The following is a 24,274-nucleotide window of genomic DNA, read 5'->3' on the forward strand; positions in this document are numbered from 1 at the left end:
GCACAAATTAACTTATTTGAGCCATGTTTTTCTATACAGCATCTAGAGAAAATAATATACCTCCAAGGGATTCTAGAAGAATTAAGCAAAATAACATATGAAGTGCTTAGCAGAGTTTCCAAGTTCCTAGCATATACTAAATATTTAATAAATGGTTATTACTGTTTAGAAACAACAAAAACTACCAACTATGCAAATGAGACAATCAGTTTCTCTGATTTGAGCATTTTTAGGATATCCCAGCATTTGGCAATATAAGTATCACATGAATAAAGCCAAAATAATATCATGACATAAGCATAGGTGAAAACTAATTCATATTTTTTCCTTAAAGTGAGTAAAATAAGCTGATAAGCTTTGACCAAAAGTTTGCAAATTCCCACCCATCCTTCTGCCCTCCACTATGTGTGTTTACAGTGTGGGGGTGAGGAGGCAGTTGGGAGCCCACAGTGCCAGTGTAGCCAGGAGGAGATATCTGAAATGGGGTTAAGTTTTAAAGGCATAAAGATGATATCACAGAAATCCTGGAGGCAGAAACGCTTGGTAAGATACATTACCTTTCTGCTCAGCCAGCTCCCACAGTTCCTGAGCGGCCGCCAATGACAGTGTCATGGGGTATTCCACAAGGACGTGCTTGCCAGCATTAAGGAACTGCCTTTGGTAAACGAGACAAATACAGAGAAAGAACACTTCGAATAAGCTTCACTAAAATGCTCTGCATAATAGAGAACAGAATGTTATAAAGGCATGAGAGTTTCTGTGTGTGAATGTGGCATGACTGGGGGTAGGAGTCAGTGCCACGGGATATGGAGGAAGAACTGTATCCCACATTGTTTTCTACTATCCTGTGACAGAACGACTTTCTGGTTATGTGTTAATTTGAACATTCAACCATTCATTTATTCAACTAAGTACTATTTACCAATTACTGTGGAGGAGAAATAAAGACACATTAACAAATAAATTTCCTATCACCACATGGTAGCTATAAAGGCTACAAAACCCACAGCAGCTAGCTTCGCCTGAGGCAGTCTGAAGAGATTTCACTAAGGACCTATGAACTAGGTCTCAAAGTATGAGCAGACATTTTCCAGGTGCAACATGATGAGTATATTTCACTGTGAGCCGTGTATGCAGGGGCTTGGGCATTTGTGGGGCTTTCTTCAATTGGCAAATTTCAGTGTGGCAGGGGAGTGGACTACAGGCCGTGGAGGATAATAATATTGGAAAAGTAGCTGGGGGCCTGACTGTGAAGGACCTACAATTCTGTGCTCAGCAGTTCAGATTTCATTCTGTGGATACCAGAGTACAAATATTTATAAGCATGGGACTTACGTCAGAATCACTTTTCTTAAGGAAATACACTCTAGTGCCAGAAAAGGTTAAGGAAAGCCAAGGAAAGGTGTTTTTGTCTAGTCTAGAGCTAGACTGATAAAGAGGAAGCATCTTACCCATGGGAAACAGCATGGTGGGAGCAGCTGTAAGAACCTAGAAGGAAGCCAGACTGAGGAAGGCAGCTAGCACTTCCCTGGTAGCTGCCAGGTCCTGAGGGTTAAAGGAACTCAACCGTTATTTTATGACATTGAAAGCACAAAGGAGAAAACGTTGGAAGCTGATCCAAACTGAGAAAGGAGTATGATAATTCGCCAAGGATGCCGGCTCCACATCCTAAACTGTCTGGTGAGAAGAAGGAGGCCACTACTGTTGAAAACTACTCTCGATGGGTTTTTACAGAGAAATAAAACACTTTAATTCTGAATGTTTCTAATGTTTCAAATTACACATACTAAATATTAATTTTACTATTTTTTCATTTCCTTATATATTTATAACCAACAATAAGAATTTCTTAATGTTTTGACATTTCTGTGATTGGTCACAGAGCGACTGTAATTTTCTCATTGGCTCTTCTGACTCCTTTGCAGGGTGTTTTAGCTTGCTTGCTCATTTTTCCAGTACTGCACTGCTGTGTAAGGCAAGGACTGCCTGTGTGGAAAACCCACCTGATGTAGTCCTCATGGCTGGAGCTCTCACTGCAGATATAGGCGACCTCCACCTCTTGGCTGGAAAGAGCATCCTCCAAAGAAATCTGCTGGACTCCATCAACGCTCCCGAGCTCCCTTCTATTTCAGAGTAACAGAGAAATGGAACTCAATGGTAGACAGAAGAAAGGAGCACCATCCTTCTCCCCTCCTCCCAACAAGGTCCTGGTGATCTACTGCCAGAAATGAAGAAATGAGTTTCTTCTCTCCCACTTCCAGGCTATTTTCCATTGTGGAGTGAGAAAAATAGCCTCAGGGTTCAAGTCAGGGGATCTGGCATTGAGTGCCAACAGTACCATTCACAGCGTGTATGACCTGGGAGAGTCTTGAATTACTTCACCTCCAAAACAAAAGAAACAGCTGGGTGCGGTGGCTCAAGCCTGTAATCCTAGCACTTTGGGAGGCTGAGGCAGGTGGATCACTTGAGGTCAGGAGTTCAAGACCAGCCTGGCCAACATGGTGAAACCCTGTATCTACAAAAAATACAAAAGTTAGCCAAACGTGGTGGTGGGTGCCTGTAATCCCAGCTACCTGGGAGGCTGAGGCAGGAGAATCACTTGAATCCGGGAGATGGAAGTTGCAGTGAGCCAAGATTGCACCACAGCACTCCAGCCTGGGTGACAGAGTGAGACTCCTCAAAAATAAAATAACATAAAAATAAAAGGAACAATCTACTTTTATCTCATGAGAAGTGATCTCTACAGTCACTTCCAGTTCCAAGCACTTGGCCAAACATTGGGACTACCAAGCCTAATCCAAATCCAATACATTAACACATTTAGGGTGCAAACTGGCATGCGACTTCAAGCTACTTTATAGCTAAGCTAACGAAGCCCAGTAGTATGTACGCACACGTTTGTGTGTGTGTGTGTCTGTGTGTGTGTCTTCCTCCCTCTGGCTGACTGAGCTCATTGGAAGGTGAGGAATTCGTTCTCCATGATTTCTCCTACAGTGCCTAGCACATAATAGGCAGTGATAGCCTTGACTAACCAGGAGCAGAAGCAGGAGGGGAACCCAAGGCCTTCTGACTCTTTTAGAGCATGGGGGAGCTGCAGTCTTCGAAGAGCCAAAGCCCCAGCAGTCCGTACACTGCCCAGTGCAGCAGCTGGGGCAGGAGAGTAGCCCTCTAAGGGTGGCAGTCATGAGGGAATGTGGGACAGCCAGCAAGCAGAAGGCCCTCAGCCCACTCAGAGCTCCAGCTGAGCTGCAGCAGGCAGAAAGCATTCCGGGAAATTTAGCTCCCAAAGAGTATTATGCTAGGTTTGTTCTAATGGGGCCACCCAAACTAAATTGCTCAATTTCAGCAATACTTATTGTTTGCCTATTATGTACTAGGCGCTGTAGGAGAAATCATGGAGAACAAATTAAAATCCTCGCCTTTTAATGAGCTCAGTCAGCTAGAGGAAGACACACACACACACACACACACACACACACACACACACACACGTGTACATACCACCACCACAAGACTACCAGGAGAAATGTGGTGCTTGGAAGTAGGAGATGGAGACTCAGGGTGGGAAAGGAATACAACAGAAAAGCTTCCTGGGGAGGAGGTAGAACTTAGCAGGTAGGTCAGGAGGGGAAGGGTATGTGAAGAGGGAAACAGTGTGAGTACTGGCAGGGCTGTCATGCAGGGGTGTGACCTGGCCATCCTCCCATACAATCTGGGTAGTGTAGGTGTTCCCACTGAGCTAATCCTGGAAGCCAACTGGCAGAGGACTGGGGCTTAAGGGAAAAGGAGAGGTCCCACTTCAGCCTTGTACCCAAGTGCTGTGTGTGGTCCCAGCTCCAGATAGGGGTGCGATGGGGGTTACGGTGCTGCCTGATCTTAACTTTGCTCTCCCATTTGTGTGCAGCTCCCTTGGAATCTTATGGGGAGGAGAAGGCTGGCCAAGGGCAGATTCTAGCACTTCTGGGTCTCCCTGGTGCCTCCAAGCCCATTTTAAATCCTTAAAAGTGGGGCCACGTTTTGAGACAGGCAGGAAGAGGATGGCCCCATGAATGAAAACATGAAAAAATTTCTGCATGGACCATCACAATTGTTACGTATGCTTTGTGTAAATATTTATCTGATGTCTCTAAAGCACTAGAAAAAGAGTTGCCTAACTTGCTCACTACCACGTCTCCAGGCCCAGCCCAGTGCCTGCACCTAGTCCACAATTAATATGGATAAATGATGTTACACAGGATTAGTCTGGTGCCTGTATCTAGTTCACAATTAATATTGACAAATGATGTTATACAGGATTAGTCTGGTGAGTGGTGCGTGTATGTGTGTGTGTGTGTTTACAGGGGTGAGTGGAAAATTTGAGCATGGGGAAGAAGAAACAAGGTGATAAGTTTGATTTTGACTGGAGATAAATGAATCCTTAAAGAAAAGGGGGAGGCTGGATGTGCTGGCCCACACCTATAATCTCAGCACTTTGGGAGGCCGAGGAAGGAGGATCACTTGACCCCAGGAGTTTGAGACCAGTCTAGGCAACATAGGGAGACCCTGTCTCTACAAAAAAAAAAAAAAAAAATTATCCAGGCGTGGTGGTGTGTGTGTCTGTAGTCCCACCTACTCAGGAGGCTGAGGCAGGAGGATCACTTGAGCCGTGAGGCGGGAGGATCACTTGAGCCCAGACGGTCAAGGCTGCAGTGCACTGTGATTGCACCATTGCGCTGCAGCTTGCGTGACAGAGTGAGACCCTGTCTCAAAAAAAAAAAAAAAAAAAAAAGTGAGGCTCAAAATTACCAATGGCAAAAGAACACATGGTGTTTAAAAGATGGGCTTTGGAAACAGACTTCTGCTCAACTTCAGTTCTTAGACTTTCCAGCTGTGTGACCTCAGGCAGATTACTTAAACTTTCTGTGGTTCAGCCTCCTTATCTGTAAACTGGGGGTTAATAACACTACCTAGAAGGAAATATCACATGTAGAGCCCAGGACCACCTAGGACGGCTGCCATGATGACTATGTCAGGATTCCCTGCTGCACACTGAAAGCCTTTCAGGCCAAAGCCCCATACATGTGTTTTCTGTGCCCCTTCTCTAACTGTCAGCCTTGAGCTCACCCTCCTGCCTCTGTCTTCCAGTCTCCCAGGCCAACCTACTGTGCATCCCAGCTGCAGGCCCAGCAAGCTTCAGTTCCCAGACCCATCCCAACCTGAGATCTTGTGGGGCTGACCCTAAGCACGGTTCTCAGTCGGGAGATGGCTCTCCCTGCCCTGGGTCTGGAAAATCTCCATGTCCTGCGGCTAATCCGCCTCACTGGGCTTTCCACAAATTATGAAGCACAAAGACAGTGTGAGCCACCTGGACACGAAGCCAATCAGGTTCAGGAACGCTGAGGAAGGGTGTGGATTCCGCAAGTCCCTCATCCGCACGGAGCCGGCTCGGCCAACACCAACCACCACGACGCCAAACTTCCTCTTGGGCTGAAACACAAGGGAACAAGGTGGAGTTTGAAAACACTGTAGGCATCGAGCAGAAAACTGCAAAACAAAGGAGCTGCCAGGGTCCCGACGAGCAAGATGGAAGCCAGCCCAAAACACACAGGAAGCCACGGCATCAGGATGGGATGAGACAGTCCCTGAAATGGGGGCTTGGAGAGAAGTCAGTCCCGCCAAAACCTGTTCCTGAAGGTGCTCCACCATGTCTATAGGTTGAAAACCTTCCGAGCACCCACAGAAAGTGTTCCCCCAATTTGGCTCTCTACTTCTACTGCTCCATCTCCAATAATGAGGGAGCTTTCCTCATTAAGCCAGACCCAGCCCATGGCCTGGTACTTCTGCCCTCCCTGGGTCCCTCCTCCAGTGGACACGTGAATCTGATACTGCTGGGAGTCATTCAGAGGGCACAGCTTCTTCATCAGATGCTGGCAGAGGAGGCAAATGGGCAAACCATGATTGGTCACCTTACTCAGCTTGGGATCCACAGGCTTTGACTCTTCACTACAGCCTTCTGAGTTCCACATTTAAGATACTGCAGTATCTTAAATGTTATTTAAGTGCACTGCTGGAGGCTGTATGTGAACAGTATTACAGTGAAAAATCAAACTGACTTTTAAGTTATACAGCAACTCAGTATAATAAAAACTGATAAAATTTATCTCCATGCACTGGGCATGGTGGCTCATGCCTGTAATCCCAGCACTTTGGGAGGCCGAGGCAGGTGGATCACTTGAGGTCAGGAGTTCCAGACCAGCCTGGACAACATGGAGAAACCTCGTCTCTACTAAAAATACAAAAATTAGCTGGGCGTGTTGGCAGGTGCCTGTAATGCCAGCTACTTAGGAGGCTGAGGCACGAGAATTGCTTGAACCTGGGAGGTGGAGATTGCAGTGACCCAAGATCACGCCACTGCACTCCAGTCTGGGTAATAGAGTGAGACTCTATCTCAAAAAAAAAAAAAAAAAAATTAATCTCCATGCATCCCTTAAACTCACTTCGTGGATGCCTCTGAGCATAGAAACATGAATGTCATCTCAGATTTGCCCCTTTTCTTCACCTCTGTACCCAGTTGTCATCACTTCTCACTGACTCTGCCCCTCTTCCTGTGCCCACTGCTCTTGTCTTCTTCTTCCAGGATTTCTTCCAAATGTTTGGGGATTTGCCAAATGTTTTTCTATTATTGATTTCTCATTTAATCCCACTGTGGTCAGAGAACATTCTTTAAATGATTTGAATCCTTTTAGATTTATTGAGATATTTTATGATCTGGGATGTGCTCTATCTTGGTTAATGTTCTGGGCACACTTGAAAAGAATGTGTATTCTGCTATTGTTGGGTGGAGTGTTCTATAAGTCTGTTAGATCAAGTTGGTTGATTGTGTTGTTCAGGCCTTCTGTATCCTTCCTGATTTCCTGTCTCCTTGCTCTAGCAATTATTGAGGGTAGTGAAATCTCTGAATATAATTGTATATAACTGTGTATTTCTCCTTTCAGTTCTATCAGTTTTGACCCACATATTTCAAAACTCTGTTATTAGATACATACATGTTTAGGATGGTTATGTCCTTTTTTTTAATTGACCCCTTTATCTTTCTAAAATGACCATTTTTATTCCTGGTAATATTTTTTGCCCTATAATTTATTTTGTCTGATGTTAACAATCCATTCCCAATTTCTGTTGATCAGTGTTGCATAATACATTTTTTCCCAACCTTTCACATTTAATTTATATGTGTTTTCATAGCTATAGTTAGTTTCTTATAGGCAGCATATAGTTAGGTCTTGCTTTTTTTTTACTCAATCTAACAATCTCTGCCTTTTAGTTGAAACGTTTAGACAATTTACATTGTGATTATTGATATGGTTGGGATTCCATCCAAATTCTATAGAAATCCTGTTATTTGTTCAATCTGTTCTTTTTCCCCTCTTTTCCTGCCTTATTTTGGATTAATTAGAATATTTATTATGATTCCATTTTATTCCATTTGTTGGCTATTAGCTGTAACTCTTTTTTCAGAATTTAAGGGTTTTATAATATATATTTTACTTACACAGTCTACTTTAAAGTAATGTTATGCACTATTCCACATATACTATAAAGAACCTGACAACAGTACACTTCCATTTCTTTTTTCCTAGACCTTGTACTGTTGTTATACAATTCAATATTGAAGCAAGAGATTCTCCAGAACTTGCCCAGAAGCCAAGACGTCTGGAAAGGATCTCAGCCTCTCTCAGCCTGCAGCTTGGGAAGAGTGATTCACAGAGCCTGACTGCCCACTGCTGCTAAACCGTACACTGGCCTTGGCTCACACATCTGACTGAACTGTCTCCTATGACTAACTGCCTCTCTTTCTTCAGCCTTGCAAGTTTCCTGGGAGTCCTGGGAGTGGACTTCACATATAAAAGGGGACTCTGGGAGACCTAGTTCCTGGCTTCTCTTCTGGAAGTCAGGGAAGAGTAGAGGAAGGAGTGGCCACAGTGCCCAGCTGACAATTGACAATTTCACCAAGTAAGTCCTTTTTGGGTTACAAGTCTAATTTTTTTTTTTTCGTAATTTCTAATTACCAAAAAGCAATAAGACAGCCTCTGGAGAAATCTGTACAGCCAAAACACATATTAATGATCAAATATTAATATTTGTTTCCCTTTCAATCAAGAAAAGAAGACTAGCAATTCCCTTATTAGGTTAAATATTTATGGCATTCTTAAGGTTACTGAATTACTACATTCCAGATAACAACCAGGATATGCTTCTACCAGCTTAAAAAAAAGCCACAAGGTTAAGAAACAGCTCTATTATCTATAAATAAGCCAAATTGCTTTTTAAGGTTTCATTAGTTAATGATACACACAAACTTGCATACAAAACCTGGCTTGCACAGTGCGTCAGGCTAAATTATAAACTGCTTTAGGATTTGGTTTCGATATTATTGCCTTGCAAAACTGACACACAGGGACAAGATATGGGTGAAAGGCCCAGTGCAGTGGCTCATGTCTGTAAACCCAGCACTCTGGGAGGCTGAGGTGGGCGGATCACTTGAGGTCAGGAGTTTCCAGACTTGCCTGACCAACATAGTGAAACCCTGCCTCTACTAAAAATACAAAAAAATTAGTCAGGTATGGTGGTGGCGGGTGCCTGTAACCCCAGCTACTTGGTAGCCTGAGGCAGGAGAATCGCTTGAACCAGGGAGGCAGGGGTTGCGGTGAGCCAAGATTGCACCACTGCACTTTAGCCTGGGCGACAGAGCAACACTCCCTCTCAAAAAAAAAAAAAAAAAGATGAGTGAAAACACTGGTATCTTAATAGTCAAGCTCCTCTTAGGGGAAGAACTTTATTTTTGAGAAAAATTACTTGTTAGAGAAAATGAATAAAATATAAATAAGTCTGAGAGCGGGGCCTTGCACAGCGCAACAGAGGCAATGTGTCAGGAACTGGGTGTGTGGACCGTCCCTGTGCCTGAGGTCTCTTCCCCCTGCCTTCCAAAAGGGAGAGGGAATGGCCTAGAGGAGGGTGAGGAAAGCAAAGGAGAAGAAGAAAAGAATTAGGTGAGGAAGTGATGAGTAGGCAGGAAGTAGAATAAGGAAGGGACAGACTGGAAAGATATGGTGGTCCCATTTAGCGATAAGTTCCATGAGCATGAGTACCACACTTACATTTTTACCATTAGAGCCATCAAGCCAGGTCTAGAGTCTGGTACAGTGTGGTGTCACATAAATATTGGTGACCTCATCAAGGCAATGACAGGATTTACAGCCTTGGTCACTGGCTGCTGGCTTGTGGGAACAGAGTGAGGGGACTGGAGCGCCTAGCCCACGGATGGCCCTTTGAGGAGGAGCAGATTTGGGGCAAGTGAAAGCAGCAAGTCCAGCCTGGGTTATAATGGGCTTGGGGTCCCTGTGGCAGCTCTGACTGAGATGAGTGACAGGCATGGTGGCTCATGCCTGTAAACCCAGCACTTTGGGAGGCCGAGGTGGGAGGATCACTCGAGGTCAGGGGTTCAAGCCCAGCCTGGCCAACATAGCGAAACCCCATCTCTACTAAAAACACAAAAATTACCCAGGTGTGGTGGTGCTCCTGTAATCCCAGCTACTCGGTAGGCTGAGGTGGGAGAATCGCATGAACCCAGGAGGCAGAGGTTGCAGTGAGCTAAGATCACGCCGCTGTACTCCAACTGGGTGACAGAGTGAGGCTCTATCTCAAAAAAAAAACCATATATATATAAATATAAAAAATATATATGTAAGGAACAGCAGAGGAGGACCCAAGTCTAGGAATGTTCTTACGTTAAGAGGAAAAGCCATCAAAGAGGACAGAAGAGATCACTGATGACTGATGGAACTGCTCCTGGACCAGGGTGTATAAGCTTAATATTAATGCAAAGCTTCTATTGTTTCTTTAGAACTTAAAAGACCCTAAGAATTAGAGCAAGCCACAGGGTGAGCCACAGGGGCCTTCAGATAAGGAGGTCAGAGGCACAAGAAAGTGGTTACCAGAAGTCAGCCCCAAGTGGGGCAGGGCTGGTCAAGATAACCTAATAGGGAGACTTACTTTTGGCTGTTTTCCATTCTGTAGCCTGAGTTTTACACTATGAACATGTGTCTACATTATTACAAAATAAATTTTTATAAAATTTACAGAGATCATCATTGACCCTGACAAGACTGATTTCAGTATATAATATGGGAAAAGAAACCAGACTGCAACAGGCTGAGAATGACCCAGGGAAGAGAAAATGGAGAAATTAACTGCAGGTATCTTTTTCGAGAAGCCTGCCTTGCAGGGGATGAGAAAGATAGGATAACAGTCGCTTGACAAGATGTGAGGTGTCATTTTGTTCTGAAGAAAGCATTTTGAAATATTGATGAGAAAGAGGTAGTGGGAATTAGGTTAATGATGCAGATGGCAAAGGAGATAACTAAGGAGGCGGTGCAAGGTCTGAGCAGGCAGGAGTGTGCAGTTTCAGAGCAGGAGAAGGGTATACCGTCACTAGGTGATATGGTTATATTTTGTCCCCATCCAAATCTCATCTTGAATTGTAATCCCCATAATCCCTGTGTGTCAAGGGAGGAGCCAGGTGGAGGTAACTGAATCACAGGGGTGGTTTCCCCAATGCTGTTCTCATGATAGTGAGTTCTCACGAGATCTGATGGTTTTATAAGGGGGTCTTCCCCCTTCGCTCAGCACTTCGCCTTCCTGCCACCTTGTGAAGAAGGTGCCTTGCTTTCCCTTTGCCTTCCACCATAATTGTTAAGTTTCCTGAGGCCTCCCCAGCCATGCTGAACTGTGAGTCAATTAAACCTCTTTCCTTTTTAAATTACCCAGTCTTGGGCAGTTCTTTATAGCAGCATGAAAATGGACCAGGAATGTCTCATACCAGACAGGGATACATCTGCCTTTCTTCTTTCCACACCCAGCCCTGGGGCAGGGGGGAAGCTGCTCCAGGATGGGCCTGAGTAGTTGAAGCCAATCACAAAATCCTTGCTCCTCAGACACACTATGGTCCAGGACCTGATTCTGGCCAATAAGACCGAAGGAGACATTTGATGGGGCTTCAAATAAAGGCTCCCACTCCCCTGAAGGAGTTGCAGGAAGCCACTTCTTCCTGCTGATGAAAGGGAATGCGAACATGTGTGGCCCCAACTGCCACTGCAGCCATCCTGCTGCCACATGGGCACCTGCCCTAGGATGCAACCAACAGCTGGATGGAGAGCAGAGAGATGAAAAGCTCCTGGATCCTTGAGGCAGTTACTGAGCCGCAGGATCGACCAGCCCTGAAGCCTGCCCTTCACCTGGACTTCCAGGAAAAAGCCACATTAAGTCAGGCTTTCTGGTGTTCACAACCTGGAACTCTCTCACTGACAAACATCCCTTGCACTGTGACAGGAGGAACAGGACAAATGGAGACGCAGGAATTGAGGGAGATGATGTCAGATGGAATGTTTACATTTTCTTCTGTAAAATGAAAAGGGATCCTGATGCTAAAAGTGAGGGGGACCTTCGAGGAGGACAGAGCTTAGGGAGAGGGATGAAGCCTGGAGCTGGGGGTTCAGAGCACTGGCAAGGAGCTGCCTAGAGTGACAGGGGGCCTGGTGGGTGGTGCTGAGCACCAGATAAGGGTGTTGAGACATCTGCCAGTTGCAAACAGCACAAGGCTGTGCCACTCACCCAAGACCCCCCTCTTGTGGGGATGGCCTCTGTGTTTGCCGTGTGGATGGACAGGACAAGTTGGAAAAGCATAGTGGGCATCAGCACAGCAGTGGTTGAAGTGATGAACCCCAAGGTCTAGGCTCCACTTGGAAGGGAGTGAACACAAGAAGGGGCTGATACGTAAAACAAAAGGAAAAAACAAAAGGAAAGGAGCTAGACATCTCCATGCATCAAAGAACTGGAAGTGAGAACACCAAGGAGACAATGCAGAGAAAGTGTTTCCAGAATAACACAAAGCAGGGATCTGGGCCCAGCAACCTCCATGCCCCACTACTAGCCAGAGCTAGGGAGTGTTGTTTCAGGATTAGCTGCAGTGGGTAAGTTCGAATGAAGCCAGACAGACACAGATAAGAACTCAGAGGGGCCTAGTTCTTCCAGCATCACCCAGAACCACGTGCACATCAGTAGGCTAGAGGGGAGGTGTTCTCAAGTTTGTGCTGATGTTTCTGAAAGCGAATGGAGACTCTGCAAAGGAGAAATGAAGGACACAATAAGAAAAGCATCCCTTAAACTGGTCTTTGTAAAGAACTCACCTCTGTATTCATCTTGGTCTCTTCCTTCGGTCACTGTAAAGACAAAAGCAGAGGTTCAGGTCCGTGGTGGCACCCGCCCAAACTCCACGCAAACATTCCCCTTTGCCACCCCACGCTCCCCCAGTGCTTCCTGTCCCATCGGTCTCATCTTTCCCAAATGCCTTCACCACCTGTGCCTTCCAGCAAGGATACCCAAGCCAGTGTCTACTTTGGGGCTGGTGGTAGCTGACTGCCCTGGGATGTCACACCAGCAATGCTTCCTTAGAGAAGGGCATGTCCAAGCGCAGGTCCGAGATGGGATGCCTCCATGGGAAGGATGCACTTCCCAAAACTGGTGCTTGAAGAGGACAGCTTTTTATCTGGCTTTTTAAATGGGGACAAGCAAGACAATAAGAAATATACACTTTTTTTTTTCTTCCTAGCTGAGTTTCTGGAGGACTACAATTTAATATGTTCAAAGAGTAGTCCAAGAAGCCACTCCGGACCCTCATCATTAAGACGAAGGAGGGGGCAAACAGGTGAGCAGGGGTAGCAAGGAAGGAGGGGTGACAAAAGGAGATGAGGGGAGACCAGAGAGTGAAGGAAAAGAAAGACAGCAACAGCACGGCTTAACAGGGGTCCTCAACTTTAATGTACCCCTAGGATTCTTGTTGAAAATGCGTATTTCTGGGTTTCACTCCCAGATTCTGATTTGGAAGGCCAAGAGTGGAGGGGAGGCCATGAATCTGCATTTTCACCAAGCATCCAGGTAAATGCACACAGACAGTCAGGAGCCACACCTGGACAAACACTGGAATGACAGTAGAACAGAGGCCTGTAAAGATTAATTTTTTCCCTCACTTGTTAGAGCCACTAGAATCGCCACTGTATTTTAACTAAAACTGGGCAGGCAAGGTTGGGCAAATGGATAACCAGAGGTGATGAAAAATGCACTACAGATGCCTCTCCAGCACCTCCACCTGCATAGGCTGTCCAGGAAGCCAATGCCAATGACCACTCCTAGCTTGCAGAGGGCAGAGGGCCTCTGAAAAGGGAAGGCTGTGGCAACCCCTGCCCTTGGACCCAGCACAGCATTTGATCTTATTGTCTTTGGTTAAGCACAGGGATGAGAACCATGAATGACAGTGAAATAACCACCTCCATTCCAAAACAAACAAAACCAAACCTTGGCAACCTTAAGACTACCTGGGGAAGGGTGCATGGGTGATCATGTAGGCTTTGTGTTGAAAATAGCCTGCTTTTGGGGCTGGGCACAGTGGCTCACGCCTGTAATCCCAGTACTTTGGGAGGACGAGGAAGGCAGATCACCTGAGGTCAGGAGTTCCAGGCCAGCCTGGCTAACATGGTGAAACCCCGTCTCTACTAAAAATACAAAAATTAGCTGGGCGTGGTGGCGCATGCCTGTAATTCCCACCTACTTAGGAGGCTGAGGCAGAAGAATTGCTTGAATCCGGGAGGCGGAGGCTGCAGTGAGCCAAGATTGAGCCACTGCACTCCCAGACTGGGCGACAGAGTGAGACTCCGTCTCAAAGAAAAAAAAAAAAAAAAGAAAATAGCCTGCTTTCAGCAACTCCCCTCCCTTCTCTCTTCCCATTGCTCCTTCCTGCTTTGAGAGCGGGTCTCATGACCCAACCTGGCCAGCACACATGATGCCTTTCCTTTTGCAGTCTGGAGCCTTTTCACATCTGAAAAAAATCTGAAAAAGGGAACCTACTAGAAGAAAAACTCCAAAAAGCAGAATGTGACAAAGAAAGTGGACTTTCTTCTCAGATCCTGGGGAGGCAGTATAGGTGTGATGTCTTTTTATGCATAAAATATCTCAGAAAGGCCGGGCGCGGTAGCTCACATCTGTAATCCCAGCACTGTGGGAGGCCGAGGTGGGAGGATTGCTTGAGCCCAAGAGCCCAAGACCAGCTTGGGCAACATGGCGAGACCCTGTCTTTACTTAAAAAATTAAAAAATTAGCTAGGCATTGTGGCATACACCTATAGTCCTAGCTACTTGGGAGACAGGGGCAGGAGGATTGCTTGAGCCCAGGAATTTGAGGCTGCAGTGAGCTATGATCATGCCACTGCACTCCAGCCTAGAGTGATAGTGACATGAGTCACTGACATGTCACACGTTGTCACCTCTGTCACTCACAGGGTGACAGAGACCCTATCTCTTTTTTCCCCAAACTATTTTGTACCCAGATGAGAGACCCTGTCTCATTAAAAAAAAAAACAAAAAAACAAAAAAACAACTCAGAAGGATAACTAAGACACTGAGAGCTGACCCGCAGGTGGTGGGTAGGGTGGGAGTGCCAGCACTAAGTGGAGGGTGCGTGAAGACACAGAAGCAGAGGGTCCCCAGCAAGCACGCTCTGCTTGCCCTCCCCTGGCTACCTGTAGGCCCCACAGAGATGCCCTCCCCAACACCCTACTGTGCTTTACTTCTGTTTTTAAGAACTTTCGTTCAAATCTCCCTTGGAGCTTGCACGTGAGTGAGAGTCAGATAAAGAACACCCAAATGTGAGGAGGATGAGAACAGATGTGAGCCTCTCTGGGTCAGCTAGTTCATATACATTAACCCTAATCCTCAGAACCCTGGCAAAAAAAAAAAGCTAGTATTAATTCCATTTTACAGACGAAGTGCCTGGAGTTCAGGGAGGGTAAAGCAGCCTGCCTCACAGCCAAGGCACTGTGGCACTACCCTGCAATTTCCAGACTTTCTGGTTCTAGACTCAAACCCAGGTTGTGCCAGAGGCCTTGACAGGTCCTGTCTTACATTCACCCAGAGCTTCAATGATAAACAGGAGACCTGGTGTCCAGTCCTGTCAGTCCTGAACTACCCAAGCAACAACGACGGTCAAACGGGTCATAGGCTGTAGGCTGAATGGTTGGACTTGATCTCTAAGGTCTGCTGCTCCAGCTCTAAATTGCTCTCTGGTTCCCACATGGCCGGCGACCACTGCAACAATAGCAGCATAAAAACAGCTGTCCCTATTGGACATCCCAAGGGTGCCTCCAAATATATAAGATTTAGTTGTGAAATATAACCCGATAGGAACAGTGATCATTAAAGCTGTGAAGAACAGGAGCGTCTTCAGTGTAGATGCTAATGAGCTTTCTTTTCTGAACTTAGGAGGCTGCGGTGCTTTCAGCGCCACTTTATCTGGGCGCTCCATAGTGTAGCTGTGCTGGCACAGGTGCTCGGTGGCAGGCTACTTGCTTTTCCTTTCTAATGAGATCTTAGAGGAAAGTTTTCCTATAAAAGTCGTCTACAAAACATTACTTACGAACTTTATTGTTTTCCTACATAATCTGGGGAAAGCAAAACAAAATAAAACAAACGCAAGGATGTGGAGAGATGCATATGCACGAGAAAGATGCCTAAATGGAACTCATACGCTGGGCATCAGGGGTGTACCACCTAGAATAAATGGCATTGCTGTTTATTTGTTTATTTTTCAGGGTCAGGGTTTAGTTCTTTAACCCAGACTGGAATGCAGTGGCACATGTGATCACAGCTCACTGCAACCTTGAACTCCTGGGTTCAAGTGATCCTCCTGCCTCAGCCTCCCAAAGTTCTGAGACTGCAGGCATGAGCCACTGCACCTGGCCACACTGCTGTTTTTAAAGCACATTCAGCTGGGGTACCCCAGCTAGTTGCTCACAGAGCTGTGAGTGACTGGCAGGACCTGCCATGGTCACATAACTGTAAAGGCCAGACAGATCCTTTCTGTGCTGTTTCCCCTTCTGCTTTCAACTCCCCCTTACAGTAAGATGCACTGTCAGGAGAGGCAGCAATCCCAGGCCAAGCGAGATCTGGCTCCACCTTCCAACTCTCTGCCTGCCCATCACACAGCTCCCTCTCCTTTCCTCCCCATCATCTGGCCAGGACTAGTTAAACTCTGAACAGAATCAAGGAGGAACTTTATTCTGTATTTTAATATATCTTAAAATATCTAAGACCTAATCCTGTAACAAAAAGGTTTTGGTTTGTTTAGTTTTTCTTTTTTTATTTAAATTTCAAAGGTTTAGTATTTAAATGGTCAAACACAAAAACATTCTGTTTTCTAACTTTTAGTATTTTGCTGAGAAATATTTTCCCAAAAGACTTATATTAAATAGATACATTTTTATTTTCTTTTAGATTTTTAAATTTTTTTTTTTTTTCCTGAGACAGAGTTTCACTCTTGTCACCCAGGCTGGAGTGCAATGGTGGGATCTCGGCTCACTGCAACCTCTGCCTCCCAGGTTCAAGCCATTCTCCCACCTCAGCCTCCTGAGTAGCTGGGATTACAGGCGCCTGCCACCACACCACCACGCGAATTATTTTTAGTAGAAACGGGGTTTCGCCATGTTGGCCAGGCTGTTCTGGAATTCCTGACCTCAGGTGACCCACCCACCTCAGCCTCCCAAAATGCTGGGATTATAGGCATGAGCCACCATGCCTGGCCTTAACTTTTCTTTATTTACATTTTTATTTTTTAATCAAATCTAAATAGTATTTTGGTATATGGCATGAGATAAGGCTCTAAATGTACATTTCTCCAAATAGTTGAGTTGTTTCTACATTATTTATTGAATATTTAATCCTTTCCCCAGTGACTCCCCACTTAAATTTTTATGAATACAGTTATTCTTTTTTTCACTTTTTCTGCTGTACCACAGACCTCTATTCCCATGGTTATAACATGCTGTTTACATGATCGTGGCTTTACAGTGTTTCAATACCTGGTAATTCAAGTTATCTCATTAATTTTAGAACATCTTACCAAGTTAAAAAATTCCATTGGGACTGTGACTATGATTGCATCAAATTTATACATTAAATTAGGGTGAATTAATAAGCCTTCCCATCCAGAAACATGGTACGCCTTTCTAAGAGCAGCCACTTTAAAAATAAATAAATAGGCCTGGTGTGGAGGCTCACACCTGTAATCTTAGCACTTTGGGAGGCCGAGGTGGGCAGATCACTTGAGGCCAGGAGTTCAAGACGAGCCTGGCCAACATAGTGAAACCGTGTCTCTACTAAAGTTACAAAAATTAGCAGGGGGTGGTGGCACGAGCCTGTAATACCAGCTATTCGGGAGGCTGGGACATGAGAATTGCTTGAACCCAGGAGGCAGAGGTTGCAGTGAGCCGAGATCACACCACTGCACTCCAGCTTGGGCGACAGAGCAAGACTCTGTCTCTAAATAAACAAACACTTTAAAAAGAAGAATCTTGAGTTAGTTCCTGAATTATTGCATAATGACAAATAACAGCTCGGGCTGCAGTGGCTCACTAGGAAGTTGAAAGAAAAAAGTCAACACCTTTGCAGAAACAACTTACTTGAAGCAATTTAAAGCAGGTTTCTCCTCCCCCCATATCTACTGCAGCCAGTCTGCAAAACAGTCTTGGAGTTTGAGCCTTTATTTGCTTTGACTCCAAAACACAACGGGCTCAGGTGCACACAGATGAGCTATCTCTCTAGGGGATGAAGAGCCAGCCTGTGACCCCAGAGAACAGAGTTCTAGACCTGGCTTGGCACCCACTAGCTATGTGATCAAGAGCAGGACACGGGGTCCCTTGTGCCTTAGTTTCTGCACCTTGAAATAGAAGAGAGGGCAGATGAACTTAGATGACCCTTATGTTCTCTTTCTGTGCTAACATGGTATCACTTTAACCCACTTTACTTCTTTTCTTTGTGGGGGGTGGGGGGTTCTCTTTCGGTTTAACTTTCTTGGCGTCTGGCTTGGTTAACTGAAGGTTTTTAGCTTCTCTTCTGGCTCTGCAAGCAAACTAGGTTGAGGCTCAGGTTGCAGCCATCAAGGTCCCAGGCACAAAGGTGCTGTACAGATAGGGCTTTTCCTTGGTACTCTGTCAAAGAGAAGCCACTCTCTTCCCCGCCCCACTTTTCCAGCCCCCATCTGCTCTATGTCCCTCCTCTACCTCCTCCTCACCACTTCTAAAGCTTCTACCTTTTACTGAAAGTGATCTTAATATAACAGGAGAGAAATGAGATGAGGTCAATTACTTTCACTAAAGTCTAGTGTATTTAAACTTGGAAGGGCATAATCACATTTGAAAAGATCTGCTTATTAACTCAAATAATTGTAGAACAATGTGTAACTCTATTTCAAAATAGGGTTGAGAGCAGAACTTTCTGGAGTCTCATACATGTTCTTGGGCACTGACCACCCCCAGAAGGTCCAGATCATAACTATGTTTCCTTAGTGCTGAAAGATGAGTTCTGCCCAGCCGAGTGCTACAGGAACTGCGTACACAGGCACAACTCACAAGTGCGGGGGTGGGAGAGGGGTGGGCAGGGGAAGGAATGCAAATCTTCCACAAGCCAAAATATGTGTGGGTCTAACTTTTGTTTCTAACATTTTAAAAGCTCAATAATTATGCTTTCAAAGATTTCTAGAGAGAACATCTTTCTTCAGCAGATCAAGATTTTTTACAAGCAAGATTTCACAATGTGTTATCTGCATCATCAATATTAATTAGATAAATAATTTTATTCTCTACACTGACTATATCATGTTCTTTCACTGTTTTGTTTTCCTTTAGATTTTTTAAGGTGCTCCAAGTTCTCAGATTTCAGATGAGGAGCTTCAAGGCCTTTTCAAAGTCTGAGGTTTTCTGAGTTTGTAAAAGAGAAACAGCTAAGTTACAAGAAAAATCATTACATATAAGTGTGAGTTATATAAAATATTCAACTATTCACTCAGGCATCAGCAAATATTTGTTTTAGCACAACAAACAGCACACATGAGTTGAAATATGGTGGACAGAAAAAAAACCTAAAGAAATCCTGTAGCACCTAAAAAGAGAATGACATGACATTACTGCATGAAACAGAGCCAGGGGTCAAAAGCAGTAGTGGCCCACGGGTGCGCAGTATGTGCTTTGTTTTTCAAAAACATTTTTTGCATATTTCCTTTTATTCCCACAATATTCCTAAGAAGTAGAGCCCCCCCCTCCCCAACCTTCATTCTGCAGAGGCAGAAAGACATTGGATCCCTTGCTGATGGTGATCGCCGGTGGTCCCTCCTCAGCAGGCAGGCTGACTGTACTCTTAGCGTCCACCTGGGTTTAGCCAGTGGAGGAGATCGGCAGGCAAGGAACAGAAAGAGAGAGGCTGGGATACTTGTACTCCCCCTGCCTGGTTCCTCAGGCTGCTGCTCTGGCAGTGGCTGCATTCTGTGACGCCCACAGCAGCTCTGGAAGGGGGTGGCTCCTCCAGCAGTACTCCAGCCCCCTCCTCCCAACTCTGGTCCCCTCCCTACCCCTTTAAACCAGAGAGGGCATGGTGCCCACTGAAGCTCTTCCCTGTGTGCCTCACCATCACTTGTTGGCTTCTCCAATCCTGCCCACTCTTCTATAAAAAGTCTCCTTAAAATTCCTTTCATTTTTATGCTTTTAACTGTTGGGATTCCCAAATGATAAACTTGGCAGTATATCACTTTGCAGCATCCCTGGCCTTTCCCCACTAGGTGCCAGTGGCACATACCCTTTTCTCCCCAGCACGACAGTCAGAAATGTCAGTAAGAACTACTTGGTTAAGGGCCGGGTGCGGTGGCTCATGCCTGTAATCCCAGCACTTTGGGAGGCCGAGGCGGGCATGGGGCTGATCACAAGGTCAAGAGATCCAGACCATCCTGGCCAACATGATGAAACCCCATCTCTACTAAAAATACAAAAATTACCTGGGCATGGTGGCGTGCACCTGTAGTCCCAGCTACTCAGGAGGCTGAGGCAGGAGAATTGCTTGAACCTGGGAGGCAGAGGTTGCAATGAGCCAAGATCGTCCCACTGCACTGCAGCCTGGGTGACAGAGCAAGACTCCATCTTAAAAAAAAAAAAAAAAAAAGAACTACTGGGTTCATGGAAATCACTAAATTATTGCTGACAAAGCTCTAGAGTTTCACATTCCAATTTGCACGTGGGAGAGATGCAAAATCTCACAGTAAATTAATAGCACAGCCAGGACTAAACAGCTTCCTTGGCTTACATTATGTTTCCCTTTTGATTTCAGTCTCTCTCCCACATGCAAATTGGAATCTGAAACTCTAGAGCTTTGTCAGCAATAAATTAGTGATTCTCATTAACCCAGTAGTTCTCACCAACATTTCTGATTGTTGTACTCGGGGGAAAAAGGGTATGTGCCATTGGCATCTAGTAGGGAAAGGCCAGGGATGCTGCAAAACATCCTGTGATGCACAGGACACCTTTCTACCCCCACTACACACACACAACAAAGAGTTATCCAGCCCAAACTGTCAACAGTGCCAGAGTTGAAAAAGCCTGGATTACGCATAAAGCAGAATGAACTATAACTGTGACCTTCTTCCTCGTTCCTCCTCAAAGGCCCTCTCAAGTACCTATTATTGCCCCAAAACCAGGCGACTCGCAGAAGTATGGGGAAGGATTAGGGAGAGGGTGACCCTCTCAGGTGGGGCCAGCTGCCAGCCTCAGACGTCTAAGGGTAAAGGTAAAAGCAACTCTTGCCCTGGAGGGAGTTGGATACTTTGGGATCTATTGAGAAAAATATAATAGCTACATGGGACACAAGTCTGGAAATATATACATCAAAATATTACCAGTAATTATGGCTCTAAGTGGTGAAACTTTTAGTGACTACTTCTTTTTGTTTATCTATATACTTTAAACTTTTCTATAAAGGTTAGTTAGCATAATTATTCAAAACTCTAAAAAACATTACAAATTATGCCACTTTCACTGACTGCATCCCTCCTAGCCCCAAAATGAACAGACTTTCACAGGGCAATAACATATCAAGGTGCTCTGATAATGAAGTCCACAGAAAATTTTCCCTATAGCTGAGAATCAGGAAAGGCTCTGCTTCCTTCAAGGCCATTAACATTTGGGGGATCAATGAATGAATGAATGAATGAAGTCGCCATGTATGTTTTACTTTCAAATGACAAGAACCATGTAACTGACCAAGTTTACCTTTCTAGAAACAAATTTGAGACTCAATTACAAAAATACAGGCCTGCACTGACCTATAAGGAAGCTGCTACACAGAGTGGCTATTGGAATGTAAATTAATTAAATATAGCACATTTTCATAATCACAGAAAATTCTATTGGATAGGACTGAAACACTTTATTCTTTTTTTCCCCCTGGAATAGTTTCTTGTACTTATACCTTCTCTCATCTCAATTCCTGGCCATATTTATCTTCTATTTATTTGTAACTATTCTGTGATTTTGTTGCAAATGACCTTAATTCCTTTGTGGATCAATTTGGGGCATTGTACTTTGGAAATATCAGTGTGTATATATGTATCACTGTTCCTGAGAGTTCAACCTTCATTTCTGACCAAAAGGCAGATCTAGCAGTTCATGTAATGTAGCTATTTGCTCACAGCTCAAAGACAGAAGAGAGGCTGGGTGAAGTGGCTCACGCCTATAATCCTAGCACTTTGGGGAGGCTGTGGTGGGTGGATTACTTGAGATCAGGAGTTCGAGACCAACCTAGCCAACATGGCAAAACCCTGTCTCTACTAAAAATATAAAAATTAGCTGGTCATGGTGGTGCATGCCTGTAATCCCAGCTGAGGAAGCTGAGGAATGAGAACCACTTGAAACCAGGGGGCGGAGGTTGCAGTGAGCCAAGATGGCGCCACTGCACTCCAGCCTGGGTGACACAGTGAGACTCCGTCTCAAAAAAAAGACTAAAGAGAACATTGTCAGGAACTAAGCTCCCCTGTCACAAAGGCTCTATATTCAGTGTTTTTCTTTTTAAATAAACAAAAAAGTATACACTGTCCATTAATGGAAAGTTTCACTATTTGATTAAAGCTTAATTTGAAGCTGAGTAATGAAATGTCTTTTTCAAATTCCAAAATACATGGCTATCAACTTATTTCTAAAATCTTAAATATGTGATTTATGACAAAAAACAAATGGCCCAACCTGTTACTACTGATAAATATATGATATTGTCATCAGAGTCCTGGATACGCCAAAGAGAATCAGAAATGAAAATGCGCGCAGCTCTTGCACAGTGGGATTCCCTGTCAGCCCGAGGATCTGATGGAGTGTCACCTCTACATAGAAGTCCGTGCAATTTTGAGTATTTTACCAGATTTCAGTTCTATAAAAAATGACTGGGAGTAATAAGCAGTGTAGATCAAAAACTAAATACAATTATAACAAAGATGAAAATTAATAGATGTGGCCCAAAGTGGCAAATCTTTGACTTTAATCAGATGCTAACTGGATAGGCAGGGGGTACAAAGAATAAAAAAGTAAAGATCGGCTGGGTGCGGTGACTCATGCCACGCCTGTTATAATCCCAGCACTTTGGGAGGCCGAGGCGGGTGGATCACCTGAGGTCAGAAGAATTGCTTGGACCCAGCAGGTGGAAGTTGCTGTGAGCCACGATTGCGCCACTGTACTCCAGCCTGGCGACAGGGCGAGACTCTGTCTCAAAAAAAAAAAAAAAAAAAAAAAAAAATTACATATGAAATGTGGGAAAACACACTGAGAATTATTCCTAAAAAAGTTGAAGTATAATTAGAGACCCTATTGTAATTTTTAGCTCTCTGGCTACAGAATCTCCCTTCTGATACTTTGTCTAACATTTGACTTAAGTTTGTGTTTTTCTGGAATGCATCCCGTTAAGGGAAGGATGAGCATATTTATCAATACAATCTTTTAGGAAATAATTAGCAATATACCAATACCTTTATTTCCATAATTTTAATATCTTCTTGGAAATCGTACTATAGAAATTACATTAATGATGGGAAAACTTTCAGCACAGTATTGCTTGCTTTGTAGGTGGTGATGATGACAGCTAACATTTACTGAATCCTTCCCATGCTGAAAACCCTATTGTAAGCTATTTATGTTCGCTAAGTCACTTATTCTTCAGGGCTATCCTACCAAGTAAGCATTATGATTACCCCCACTTTTACAGGTGAGAAAATCGAGGCACCAAGAGGTTGGTTAACGTGCCCAAGATCAGATCGCACAGCGGTATAATAGGATGGAAAACTCCTATCACATAATGAACGTTAAGCGAAAAAAATTAGTATCCAAAACTGTAAGTCTGATGTCTCATTCTTTTTATAATTTAAGTAGTTTATAAATACCCTCATTATTAGCCATATTTCTGAGCACTTCATATGTAGAGTGCACTTTACAGAACACTGTCATGTACCCTCACACCGTCTATGAAATAAGTGATAGTTTCCAGTTTCCAAAGACGAAAGCGGGGCTAGGAGAGGCCAAGTGCCTCGCGCGGCGCCTCAGGGTTCGCTCCAGCGGAGCAGACCCCAGGGCATCCCAGGCGGGTCCCGGCCGAGCTAGCGGCCCTGCGGTGGCTACGCCCGGGCCCAGCCGCTCGCGCTCCTGGAGCCGCCGGACTACGCGGCACGCGGACGCCGAGCCTGCCCTCTTGGGTCTACATAAAAACCGAAACTACGGGCAGTCTTAACCGAAATGGAGACTTAATTTTTTAGACTGTCTTTTGTGTAGTTGAGAAAGCCCCTTGCCGGGACCCGCGCTGCTGGGCCTCCGACCGCGTCCTCACTCCGGGCCCGGGCGGGGCGGGGCGGGGCGGGGCAGGCGGCGCCCAGGCTGCGCCGGGCTCTGGCGGCCGCGGGCCCGGGCCTCCTGCGGGCCTGGGGCTTCGAGCTCAGGCCCTAGAGCTCTATGGAAGCCGCGCGCGACCCCCGCTCCCCTGCGCGCGACCCCCGTTCCCCGCGCGCGCCTCACCTGACGCGGGCACAGCTCTCCGTGCAGCCTCCGGGCGCCACCGGCTTTGCGGACCGGGGCGGGATCCCAGCTCCGATTGGCTGCCCGGCTGGGGGGCGGGGGCCCCGAAGCGGGGTGGCGGAGACCGGGAGGGGACCGGAGGCGGTGGGGAAGGGAGTGGACGGAAGGGGAGGGAGGGTCCCGGCCTCGTGCGGTCGCGCGTGAGATCCCGGCTTCTGTGCCCTGGGTCTGGCGCCTGGGGCCGTAAGAACCGTCCGTGCGCCTGCCCTGTTTTCTGCACCCAGCTTGGTGGCGAGGGGTGGGTGGTAGGTGCCCGACGACCGG

The 24,274-nt window shown here is 45.5% G+C and overlaps 1 protein-coding gene across 1 annotated transcript in view; it reads right to left on the reverse strand.

The window, feature by feature from the left end:
* The window catches only part of BLVRA (biliverdin reductase A), a 37,976-nt gene extending 13,956 nt beyond the window's left edge, over positions 1-24,020 (reverse strand). The window contains exons 1-5 of the mRNA XM_030796805.1: positions 23,951-24,020; positions 12,225-12,257; positions 5,345-5,466; positions 2,004-2,123; positions 558-655 (exon numbers count right to left, since the gene is read on the reverse strand). Of these exons, the coding sequence (XP_030652665.1) occupies positions 558-655; positions 2,004-2,123; positions 5,345-5,466; positions 12,225-12,236 (352 nt within the window). The 5' untranslated portion in view covers positions 12,237-12,257; positions 23,951-24,020. The remainder of the gene's footprint in view (positions 1-557; positions 656-2,003; positions 2,124-5,344; positions 5,467-12,224; positions 12,258-23,950) is intronic.
* Between the last annotated feature and the right edge of the window lie 254 nt (positions 24,021-24,274).

The sequence above is a fragment of the Nomascus leucogenys genome, chromosome 17 (genome assembly GCF_006542625.1).
Source record: "Nomascus leucogenys isolate Asia chromosome 17, Asia_NLE_v1, whole genome shotgun sequence".
NCBI lineage: Eukaryota > Metazoa > Chordata > Mammalia > Primates > Hylobatidae > Nomascus > Nomascus leucogenys.